At 50.0% G+C, this 12418-nt stretch overlaps 1 protein-coding gene across 1 annotated transcript in view; it reads right to left on the bottom strand.

The window, feature by feature from the left end:
• DKK3 (dickkopf WNT signaling pathway inhibitor 3) overlaps nt 1-9972 on the bottom strand; it is a 54878-nt gene extending 44906 nt beyond the window's left edge. Inside the window, exons 1-3 of the mRNA XM_081239090.1 lie at nt 9813-9972; nt 8965-9211; nt 2416-2553 (exon numbers count right to left, since the gene is read on the bottom strand). Coding sequence (XP_081095216.1) covers nt 2416-2553; nt 8965-9177 — 351 coding nt within the window. The 5' untranslated portion in view covers nt 9178-9211; nt 9813-9972. The remainder of the gene's footprint in view (nt 1-2415; nt 2554-8964; nt 9212-9812) is intronic.
• Between the last annotated feature and the right edge of the window lie 2446 nt (nt 9973-12418).

Here is a 12418-nt window from a genome sequence, read left to right as displayed (position 1 = left end):
CTGCTAGGAGGAGGGCCGAGGAGGTCTGTGTAAAGCACATAGCACACAGCCCGTCACCTCGCAAATATTCAGCGCTAGCTATTTTTATCATTCTTGGGGCTCATTTACTTGAAACTCAGTGTCAGCTTTCTTTTCAACTACAGGTCTGTGTATTGAAGGAAGCAGGTTTTAGCTACAGCTGCCCCCTTCCTGATTCTGGGGAACTGTTTGGTTTCATCAAAAAAGTGCTTAAGTACTATGGGAGGCCTGGCCCTGTATTCCTCTATCCATTGTCTGCCTTCTGTAAACAGGAGCAGGCACCTCAAAGCTGAGCCTTAGAAACCTGACATGGAACCCAGTCTATTCCCACCCCATCCAAGGCCACGTCAAACCTCTGTGTTGGTGATAAAAAGACAGAAAGAAGCCCAGGAGCTAGGAGACCTGTGTTCTTTGAGCCCTGCCTCAGACACCAATGACCGTCTAGTATGTAACCTGGAACTAATCATTTCTATTCTCTGATTCACAGTTTTCTCATTTCTAGGTCATCTTTCAAGTTCCTGCCAGCTCTAATGTCACAGGCGTCTGCAGCCAAAACAAAGTGGAAACTCTTAGGCTGATGTGCAACAGTGGATCAAATTCTAGTTCTAATTCCAGTTCTGAGGAGATAAGGATCATGTCTTCGTCAACATACTTTATTTTTATCTAAATAATTCCTCTCTCTGGCAAAGAGATGATGTCTTCTTCCTATATGCCAGATTTTTACAGGATTAACCAATGTTATATTTTTTTAATTGTACAGTCCTATATGTATAGGTTGCAGGACTTCTCAGAGCCTTTAGTATACTAAGGTGCATTTTTTGTATCTCTAGGAAGAGAAATATGTACAATGTTTTCCAAACATGTTTCACCACTGAGCCCTTCTTTTATAAAGCATCACACAGGACAGGAGCTCCATGGAACCCGCTCGAGAACTACTACACCGTGCGGATACCATAACTTTACCGTAAGAACAACAACAAGAAGAAGAAGAATTTGTGGCTGGATAGCACTTCATAGTTTACAATGACTCTCACATACTTTAAGTTACTGGACCCCCATAATACTGTAATGTAGATGTTGATATCCCTATTTGCTAAACGCAGTTAGTGAGGGTCATGAAATTGAGTTAAGTTTTTCAAAATCACACTAGTTACTGGTAGGACTCAGGTCTGGGTATTCTGATATCTACAAGGAGAAAATTTAAGAAGCATCTGAAACTATTGGCTGATTATTCTCAGAAAGGATGACTTAATATTGGTTTTGACAAGAATAAAACAATCCCTTTTGGAAACATTCTCCAGTCTTCAGACGAGCAACGCGAAAGGATTCTGTTCTGCAGGTGGCTCATTTATTTATGGGGGGGTACACTCTGGAGCTGGGCTATCAGCATGTAGCAGGAGAAGAGCCACACAGAGGCTACTTTATAGTCAAGGCAATGGCCCATGAAAATTGACCCCTTTATCCCCTATAGCACAGAAGTGCTATTGTTTCAACCCATTACCTGGGCACTTGAACAAAAGCAGGGCTCTTTTGTGAGAGCCGTCATGGCCTTGCATGTAGGCACTGAGATGAGATCAGAGGTCAAGCTCCTTGATGTCCACAACAGAAGGTCAACTCTACAGCCTCTAACAATGACCCTGAACATGTGCACACCAGACTCTCTTCAAGAGAACACAGGCCACGTGGTTTGCTCCCAAAGTCCCGCCAAACTCATATGGGAGACATCTCACACTAGGGGCAAGCTAATGTCACATTCCTCTAGGTTTGCAACATTTTCTTCCTCAAGTCAGATTGAGAACAAACCTGCTTGCTCTTCGTGCAAGATATTGGACCAAGAGACACTTATGATGTGTGGTAGGTTAGGAAACACTCTGCTGTAGAATTCTGAATGGATAACCAGCAAACGAAAGAATATTTCATCTCCTGGCAATAGAGGCTTTTTCTCCTGAAGGCTGAGTATATCACATCTGCGCTCCTCCTAAGGAAATGGCGAAGATCTATTCACTACAGCATGAACTCTATTTCAACTCACTACTGAAACACAGATAAAAACCTGTGAAATAAATACCTCAAATTCGATGCTAGGAAAGTATCTCTCTAAACACTTGTTTGCTTCCTTTTCTCAAATGATAAAAATCCCTGAACATTCCTTTGCAATTGGACTGGCGGGAAGAGTAGAGTTAAATTTACTGCTTAAATACAAAAGCAATTTATGTTTTTGATACGTATCTTTCCCCCTTTAAATAGCTCCCTCACTCCCTCTGGTTTTTAACATGTATTTTACTATCCTCATTTGTATTTTTTGGCTTGTATATCAAACGTGTAAACAAGACCTTAGTCCTCTGACGGGACCGGGCGATGAGGAAAGGAGGAAGTGCTGGCCACGACCGCCCTTACCTTGTGAATTTCTCGGTGGACGTGGATGGTGTTATTTCCAACCTTGGTTTCCGTGTTGGTCTCATTGTGATAGCTGGGAGGTAAGCGTGCCAGGTTCACTTCTGATGACGTTTTAGCAGCAGCCTCTTCTGCCTCCATCTAATTAAATCAATGGATTTAATGAGCAATACTGTTTTCTCTTGATACAAATCAGAGTCCATTAGAAAAAAAGAACCACTTCTCTTTTCCTCTTCTGCAATGACAGTGGTGCTGATGATAGCAGGTACCAGTGATTGAGTAGCCAGTAGGACAAGACGTTGTTCTAAATGTCTACGTATATCATTGCCTTACATCTTACAACCTCCCTGTGAGGTGGGTGTTAATGGCCCCACTTTACAAGTGGGGCAACCGAGGCTCAGGAAGACTAGAGAACTTCCCAAGACTCTCAGTGGAGGGCAGTCGGGATTTGAGAATGCCTCTGTTGAACAGTCTTGACCCCTGTACAGATGCTCTCGGTGCCACGCCCATCTCCCCGTGGCCTGATCGGGAGTCACCCGCATTTGTCCCCTTATGGGCCAACAACCACCTCTGTCTCTCTTCGAGAGAATTCTCTGGCTGCAGAAGTGTGCTCAGTCTGCACAGGCCCCATGTGTTAGGGAGTGAACACTCCAGGGACAACCCTTAGCCAGTGAAGGACAGGCTACAGGGGTAAGTACCCCAGTGCCCTCTCCCCTCAATGGGACGGTCTCTCTCCAAGGACCCCAGGGAGATTGAGGCCTAGTTGTCCCTGGCAGTAACCTGTTCATCAGCACAGCCTTTATTGCCTCTCTTCTTTTCCATCTCACTTTCCCACTTCCTCCTCGTGTTTCTGGGAGCACATCACAAATGAATTATTTGCTCCCAAATCCTTGTTGCAGGGCCAGGTTGGGGTGGGGACCCAACCTAGGACAGCCCCTTCCCCACTTCCGCCACAGCTATGTCTCTTCCCCACCCACCCCCTGAGTACAAGAGGGACCCCTGTAGAGGGTCAGGTGACTAGCTCCCGGGGTGCACCCTCCTCCTGGCTCTTCTTGCACAAGTGTCCTTTTCTGATGCCACGTTTCTCAGGCCACTGTCCACAAATCATGAGCTTCCATGACATCTATACCAGACATGTCAGTCAATTTAAATCTGTACCCAATTCCAGCCCCAGTCCTGATGAGTGGGCAGGTGACAGTGTGACCAGTCACAGTTGATTGGACTGAAACAGAGGTCATGTCATCGACTAACTGAGACAACCCAACACTCTCTCTAGGAATTTAAAATGAGAGACAGAGAGAGAAGTTGTAGCTGGTGCTTGGCAATTTTCCAACAGTGCAATCTTCTTTTTTTTTTTTTTTTTGCGGTTCGCGGGCCTCTCACTGTTGTGGCCTCTCCCGTTGCGGAGCACAGGCTCCGGACGCGCAGGCTCAGCGGCCATGGCTCACGGGCCCAGCCGCCCCGCGGCATGTGGGATCTTTCCGGACCAGGGCACAAACCAGTGTCCCCTGCATCGGCAGGCGGACTCTCAACCACTGCACCACCAGGGAAGCCCCCAACAGTGCAATCTTTGACTCTGGGCTATTTTTATTCCTTTAAACGAATCCTCAAAAAAGATTCTATTTTAAAAATCACTGTCCTCCATTCCCTTACATACTACATGAGGCTCCCTCTTTTCCTTTCTCTCCCATCCAGATTTGCTGAGCTGGGTATACATGGGGAAAGAATTCCCATGTCTCAATGTAGCACAAAGACACTGCACCAGAAGTGTGAAGAAAGTCTGGTCAGCATAAAGGACCGGATAACCAACCAAGGACTTGGTCAGCAACCGTTATGTTTGACCCTGAGACAACTCCTCACATGTCTGAAACCTGGTCACTGGCTCCGTCATCACCATCACAGTCATCATCATCATCACCTCCATGCTTGGGCATCAGCTATGTCTGAGCCATTGCACCAGCCCCTTCCATATCTCCTTAAACATTCACAGCAACCGTTAAGAAGAAGTGTTATTACCCTCATTTTGCAGATGAAAAGAATGAGGTTGACAAAAGGGAAGGAATCTGCCTAAGGTTAACACATTCTTAGTAAGTGGCAAAACTCGGATTAGAACTCGGGTCAGTCTGACTCCAAATTATATGCCTTTCCTAGTATATGATTCTGCTTATACTTTTGCTGGGGAGATAGGAGAGCCCCACACAAGCCAGTTTGAGGATGATTATGACAGTCTGTAGAAGGAAGTCAGGGGTTCAAAGAAGAGAGAAAAAAGGCTTCCAGGTGGAAGAGGTGACATGATTGGGTTGGTCTCACAGGACAGATACGATTTGGATAAAGAGGAGCATAGAGGAGGCGAAACCGGCAGCCTGGATGAGAACGGTGTGTCATGGGCTAGGGCAGAGGGTCCATGCTGGACCCTAAATGGATAAAATAATGGATAATGAAGTAGAGACAAATTGACAGGTGAGTCCAGGGGCAGTTCTAATGCAGACAATGTTAGCCTGGTTCTCAACCGAGAGGCACCTCAGAGTCATGTCCAAACTTTTAAAAAATATATACATATCTGGATCCCTTCCAGACCAGCTGAATTAGAATTTCTGGAGGGGGGACCCCACATATCAATGAGCTTCCCAGATGATTCTGAGATATTCCCTCCCCTCTACTTGCCCTCAGGTAAGAACCTTTGCACCAAGCAATGGGGAGCTGCAGCAAGTTCTGAAGACTAGTTGGGAGATAATACAGAGTCCAAAGAAGAAAAAGAACAGAGTCAGGGGACTGGCTAGAAGCACGTTGAGAGTCAGAAGTTTTATCTGGGGAGGAGCCTTCTAGGTGGTAAAGGCTCCAAATAAATCTAGAAGGACCAAGCCACTGAGAGCTGGCCATTAGATTAGGCAAGAAGATGCCTGCAGCATCGTCAGAAGGCAGCACAGTAGAAAGTGCCCGGGTTCTGGAGTCAGGTAATGGGGGGTAGGGTCAAGTCCCAGCTCAGCCACAAAGCAGCCACGTGACCTGGGGCAAGATACCAAATGTCTCTAAACCTCAGCTTTCTTGTTTGTAAAATGGGGATGGTTCTACTTTGTTGAGCAGATGTAACGATTAAGGATCATGAGATCTGAGTGCCTGGTACAGTATCTGTCACCCTGCAAAGGTGTAATACTTGCATAATGTAGTCGTCTAAGAAAGCAGTTTTAGAAGAAGCTAGTTTGCCGGGGGATGTCTGGGTAGGAGTGGAAAGAGCAGGTAGTAAATAACATGTGTTCCAAGGGTTTGCTAATAAAATGGAGTAGAAATGGATGAAGGTAAGATAGGAGATTTAAGACTAAGAAAAAGGCTTTTTAAATTTAAGTGGGAGATCCTGAGATGTTTAGTGATAGAAAAGACACAGCTGGGAAAGAACAGGAGTCTGGAGATGCTAAAGGGACTAAATCCAGAAGGAGAATGGAATGTTTTAATGCTTTTAAAATTTCTATAGGAATGGTAATCCTCCAGTTTGGCCTGCAAATAATTGACAAGTTACCAAATTTAGAATTTGCTCTGGGCTGAACAGATAGTCTTTATATAAAACCTTCTCTCCCTCAACCAGTGGTTATTTCAACAGAATGAGCTAAAGCTCTTTCATGGCACCACAAGCTAAAAGTACAGTTTACAGTGGAAATTTCAACCACAACTATTACTGCCACTAGCAAGAGAAACTTAAGCCTGAAGCAACAGGACTGGTTCCACAGAGGAGGAATGTGAATATTGTTTAAAATGGCACCTACAATTGGTTGAATCTGTGTGTCTGTTAAAGGAGCAGAATAAAAAAAACTAGAGAGAGAAATTCAGGCTTGGTATTGGGATTCTTCCTAGGAATAGGTAAGGTGGTAAGAACATTCTAAAATATGCCAGTTACCGATGTGGCAACGGAGGGACGGGGAATGGTTTTATCCTCACAATACTTTTATCAGTAACATACAGAATAATTAAACAGGAAAACAGGAACAGACTGAACCATTGGAAGATTTGCTTCCCCTCAATAATGATCCTACAAGCAGAGTTAACTTTTTTCCCTTAAGAGAAATCAGCAGCTTGAGTCAGCTGGAATATTTTAAATGTCGGGGAGTTACTTGAAAGCAGATTCATGATGCAACTATGTAAACAATGCATCTGGCCTCGGGTCCTTTTTGGCTCTTCCCTGGGACAATAAGTAAATAGCAACTATCTTGTGTTTATGAGATTTAAGGGGCTTTCTGGCAGTCTCTTTTAAAAAATTAACACTAATAGCCATAATCTGTTGTGAATCTATCATATATCAGACACTGGTGGTTCTTTTGTTATCGTTCATTCTAGTGTTATTAATATGATGATGAGAGCCATTATTTATTGAGAACCAACAATTTCCCATAGTCCTGACAACCACACGAGGGGGCAACTTATAGTGCATCAATTGTACTTAACCTCATTTTATTTTATTTACTTTTTGGCTGTGCTGCACAGCTCGCGGGACCTTAGTTCCTCGACCAGGGATAGGACCCGGGGCCACGGGCCCACGGGCCACGGCAGTGAAAGCACCAAGTCCTAACCACCAGACTACCAGGGAAGTCCCTACTTAACCCATTTTAGACGACCAGAAAACTTGCTTTACTTACATCCTCTCATTTACTTCTCCCCATTACCCCCAGGGGAAATGGACATTTCCTCCATTTCACAGCCTGGATCCCATCACTCGTAAGTGGCAGAGCCGGGATGAGAGAAGGAAGGTTGGTTCCCACTGAGTGGGGTGGAGGTGCCAGCCAGTGTCTCCCCTGGTGGCAAACTGCAGAAGTCAGGCAGAGCCATGTCTGGAGGAGGAAGGCTGGGGCCCAGGCAGAGGCAACGTGGCCAGCAGCTCCCTCGGAGTGAGCACCACCGCAACGTCCCGCTGGCCGCAAACTGCTCTCATCAATGAAGAGACTGAAGGGGCCCTGCCGCTCCCTCATCCCCCCTCACTAGGGGCTGCCGGCAGAGGACCACGCTGCATGGGCAAGTTCACACTGAATGAAAACACGCAGGTGACCTGGTCAGGCTCAATGGGAATCCATGGGCAGGAGGGAAGCAAATGACCTGCTCTGGAACCAGAAGGATCGTGAGCTCAGTTCAATTTGAAGGTGCAGCGTGAAAAGACACTGGGGCCTCTGATGCCCCGGCCCCTTTCATTGTTCCATGTCATGATTCTTTCGCTTTCTCAGGAAACAGGAAGTCCGCAGGTTTTAGAATCTGGATGTTCAGGTACAGCTGCCCATGCAACCACCTCCCAATCCAGTGTCCCCTTCACCAATGTCCAGGGTCCACCAGGTTGACTGTTGTGGGCGGGAAGGGGAACTAACCCAAACCACACAGGGGTGGGAGGAGAAAGCCACCTCTCCTGGTAGACCAGAGCCAGCTTTGGAGACTTTGTCCAAATGCAGTGCAGAGAAGCAGGGATGTGGAGGCACCTGACCTTCCAGCCTAGGCATCTGGTCTCTCACTGACTCCTTCACTGTATGGCTGGCTTCTCTCCAAAGACAGGCTGTAGCAGAGGCAGGCCCAAGAGGGGCCACGCCCACCCACCCCAGGCAGCAGGGCCCCCTGGCTGGGAGAGGTGGGCCAGCTGCACCTCCTGTCCAGGCAACCCTGGCGATGCTTGCATGCCCACCATAGAGGATGCCATCCATAGTGTTTGGACCTGGGAGGCAATGGAAGGACAAAGCCAAGCGAAGTTTCCTAAGGTATCTGGTATCTGATAACTAACAGCTGCTATATATTGCGCATCTATTAAACGCCAGGTGCTACACATATCGTGGATTTAATTCTCACGGGACACTGAGGTACAGGATGTTAAGGGATCTGCCCAATGCCACCTGCTAGTGAATGGCAGAAGAGGGCCCCGAGCCCAGGACTGACTCCAAAGCACTCTTGGGGTGGGGTGGGAGGTTGCCCTTCACACGGCTTCTCCTCCTCTCACCCACCACCCTCTGACAACTGACACTGCTGGGATTTAGGACTCCCCGTTTCCTTCTCTGCCCCACATGGCACTGGGGAAGCCCAGACAGATTACCAGCAAAGCTCAGGGCTCTTTGTCCCCACATGGCACCCTAACTGTCTCTCGGGAAGATGGCACAAGATCAAAGCCCAACAGACAAGCTGGGACTTGAGATGCCTGGAGCTTCCTCAGCAAAATCACAGCACTGGAATACCAGGGGCCTTGCAAGCCTCAGCTGAGGACAGGATGAGGCCAACTGCACACCTGAAGGTAATTGCAAGGTGATGGCCAGAAGCCTGCAGGCAGGTGGTGACGCCCGCTGCCCATGGGCAGGTGCAGCCGGAGTCTCTGGGTGGAGAGACTCAGATCCCCAGCTTTTGGCAGGAAGGCAGAACGAGGCGGGAGTTGGGATCACCCCGCACTGCCTTCAGATAACTCTGGAATCTGCTGCCCGCCCTGCCCAGCCCTTTAGCGGACCTGAGGACCCTAGCCAGCGCTCGTAGCACTGCTTCCCCAGCCCCCGCTGTCGCCAGCCTCGCGCTTCCGCGGAGCGCGGGCCCTTCGGGCGCACCCACCTCCTCCACCGCGCTGCGCAGTTTGTGCTGCGTGTCCTCCATCAGTTCCTCAACCTCGCGGAACATCTCGTTGAGAGTGGCCTCCTCCTGCGGGTAGCTGAGAGCCGGGCCGGGCTCGAAGGAAGCCGGAGTCACTGTCGCAGCTGGCGCGGGGGCCGTGGGGACCGCCGCCGCCAGCAGTAGGCACAGCAGGGTGCCCCCCAGCCATCGCATCTCGGCTCAGCGCCCGCCGCCGCTGCGCCGCCGCCTGCGCGTGCCAGAACGCTGTCAGAGGCGCGCCGACCACCCTCTGGCCCGCGCCGCCCGCCCCCGCCGCCTCTGGCACTACGAGCCGGGCCCGCCCCCGGCGTCCCGCTTCCCCGCACCCAGCCCCAGATGGGAGGAGGCCGAGTCCCCTCCGGATGCAGCTACCCCGCACAGGGAAGACCCCCACCCGCTCCAGCCCCGCGCCCGAATCCCCTGCGTACCCCCTGGCGCATCCTCCGGCACAGGCTGTGCTCCGCCCCCGCCCCCAGTGATAGCCCCCTCCCGCGAGCAACAGAACCCGGGCGCCCCCGAGCTTACAACCCTCTCCCCTCACCGCCCTCCCCACCGGCCCCCCACCCCGGCTTGGTCCCGGGTTTGAGCCCTGTTCCCTCCTCGACCAGGTCAGAGCACAGCTCTGGTGCCGCGACCCTACTCCCACCCCATCCCTACCCGAGCCCCCATCTTGGGTGGTCAGAGAACAGCTCATCACCGCCCCCCTCCCCATCGCCCGGGTCGCAACCAAGTCCTGCGCCCAGTCCCTCCCCCACCCAGGAGCTACCGAGATGAGCCACCTCCCTTCCCCGCCGCCGCCCTTCACCCACCCCGACTGGACCGAGCTGTGCTCCGAACTGGACCTGCCAGGCCTCGCCAGGGGCTGCCTCGGGGCTGCGGAGCGGGAGCGGCGCGCTGCGCGGGCCGCGGGTGCGGGGAGCTCGGTGGGGATGCTGCAGCGCTGCTACCCTGGCGAGCCCGCAGCGATCGCCCCGCCCGCCCCGCCCCGCCCGCCCCGCCCCGCCCCGCGGGAGGGGCCGCGGCCCAGCCCGCCGCCAATGGCCGGCCCGGGCGCCGGCGACCTCCCGCCCCAGGCTAGCGTCCTCTGCCGCCGGCGCCCGGCTCTACCGGAAGCTGTCGCTGTTCTGTTCATCCCGTTGCTCCGCGGCATCCCAGTCCATTGTCATCTCTGGCCCAGATTCTTGCCACAGTTTACGGGAGGCGAGGGGAAGGTGTGCTTTCTGGGTCCCACCTTGCCCTTTCCAAGCCATCCTCTACCCAGCAGGCAAGATAAAATCCAAGCCCCTTAGCCTGGCATTCAAGGCCCATCACAAGCTGGCCTTAATCTGTCTGCCGTGGTTGTTTCAGTACTCCAGCCAAGAAAACCCACTCCTAGCTCCCGCAGTAGGTCCCGAGAATGTCAGCAAGCTCCTTAAAGGCGGCATAGCAGAGTGGTTAAGACCAGACACTGCAACCAGACTGCCTGGTGTCAATCCCAGCTCTGCTCCTAAGGAGTCTACCGATCTGGCCAAGTTAGCAGATTCGTCTGCTCTCCACTTAGCCCAGATGTAAAATGGAGGTTATAGGAGGACAACTAAAAAACGTTGCTCGCCATCTGGTTCTACAAGAACGAAGTCAGTAGCCACTGCAGTCGCAGACCTTCAACACCCCCTGAAAGGAGTTCAGGAGATCAGGAATGAGGCACTCTGTGCTCTGGGGAAATTGGCAGAACAGGCCTTCAGATAGATCTTTTCAGGAGAAAATGTTATGAACCCAAACTCTTGTATCATCCCATACTTAGAAAAGCACCAAAACCGTTCATTAACACACCTGTTCCTCATGACCAGCAGCAACTTTCTATCGAGATGTGTGCTTGGTTGCATGTACCCCCTTTGCTAAAATCAGATATACTGACCTTCCCCCTTACCTCTTTGGAACAGTTCCACAGAGCTTTCTGAGAGGCTGTCTCACGGGCTACAGTCCTCACTAAGTCCCCAAAGAAAACTGAAACTCACAGCTCTCGTGTTGTCTGTTTTTAATTCAGTTGACAAGTAGTAAGGTACCTCGTAGGTAACAAGTACAATGCACGCAGGTAGGTGAGGGGCAGGCAATAAGTGGGGTATAAATGTCAGCTATCGTAGTGAGAGCAGAACTTTGCCTATTCACAGCAGTCTCCCTAGTACCTAGAACAGGGAGCACTCACATAATTTTTGAATAAACCTGTGTTTTATTTGTCAAAACTCTTCCTATTTTTTCCTGTTACTCTTTCTGTCTGGACAGCCCTCCCTCCTCCCCTTGGCCAGGCTAACTCCACGCCATCTTTCATGACTCAGTGTCTCTCGTTACCTGTCCCTGCTCCATCCCATTTCTCCTCTAGGACCCCCCAGCACCATGTGCTTCCCCATGGCAGCCGTGACTTGCCACGGTCTCTCTAGTCACTGGCCCATTTCCCCCAGAGACCTCAAACTCCTAGGAGGCAGGGACTGACTTGCTCACCGTTGTGTCACCAGGGCCTCAGTTATAAGACACACTTGGTCCCTGAGAAATGGATGGGCTGGTCATTATATCAATTGCTAGTGATATATCAATATAGCAGTAACATTATGAGAACTCACAATGTGCCAGGAATAAGTATTAACTCATTTAATTCTCAAACAACCTCTGAGGTTGGTACTACTACCTTTAGTCCCATCTCACAAATAAGGAAACTTTCCTAAGACCACATAGCTCGTAAGTGGTTGAACTGGGATTTGAACCCAGGAATCTAGCTCCAGAGGCTTCACCCTTCACTGCCAAATGCCTCTGCTATAAACCTGGCCAGGAAGTATGAGATGACTTGGGAGCATCTGATGAGCAATTTCTGCAGGTGACCACTTGGAAAACATGTGTTTGGGGGAGGGAGTTCAGGACATGCCATCCCAAAATATGCCACTTTGGCATATTGATTATTTTGAACTGAAGGCACTTGAGAAACAGCAGATGTAGGAAGGGCTCTCTGACCTGCCCTACAAAAAGGCCATAAAATTTTTCATGAGAGAGGTGCCCTCCCTGTACCAGGAGGAGAACATCCTTATCACCAGAGAGGAAGTCAATGCCAAAACGGATCTGTACAAACACACACTTACTAAAATAACCCTTATCTTAGTTTTTTCACCATACCACTCCCAGTCACTTCCCCACAGTTCACTGTCCCTAGCCCAACCCCCTTTGCCTTGTCATTTCTTCACAAATCTATCATTTCTTTGTCTAAAAGGTATATAAGCTTTCTGCTCTGGGTCACCTCCTCAGGTCTTCATTTACCTGTGAAGTCTCCCATGTGCATGTAAAATTTTAATAAAATGTGGATGCTTTTCTTCTGTTACTGTCTTATGTCAGTTTAATTCTTAGGCCCAGCCGGGGACTCTAAGAGGGTTGGGGAGACAATTTTCCTCCCCTA

Source organism: Mesoplodon bidens (assembly GCF_964165515.1).
Source record: "Mesoplodon bidens genome assembly, chromosome: 7".
In the NCBI taxonomy this organism is placed as follows: domain Eukaryota; kingdom Metazoa; phylum Chordata; class Mammalia; order Artiodactyla; family Ziphiidae; genus Mesoplodon; species Mesoplodon bidens.
This window is presented reverse-complemented; position numbering and strand designations above follow the sequence as displayed.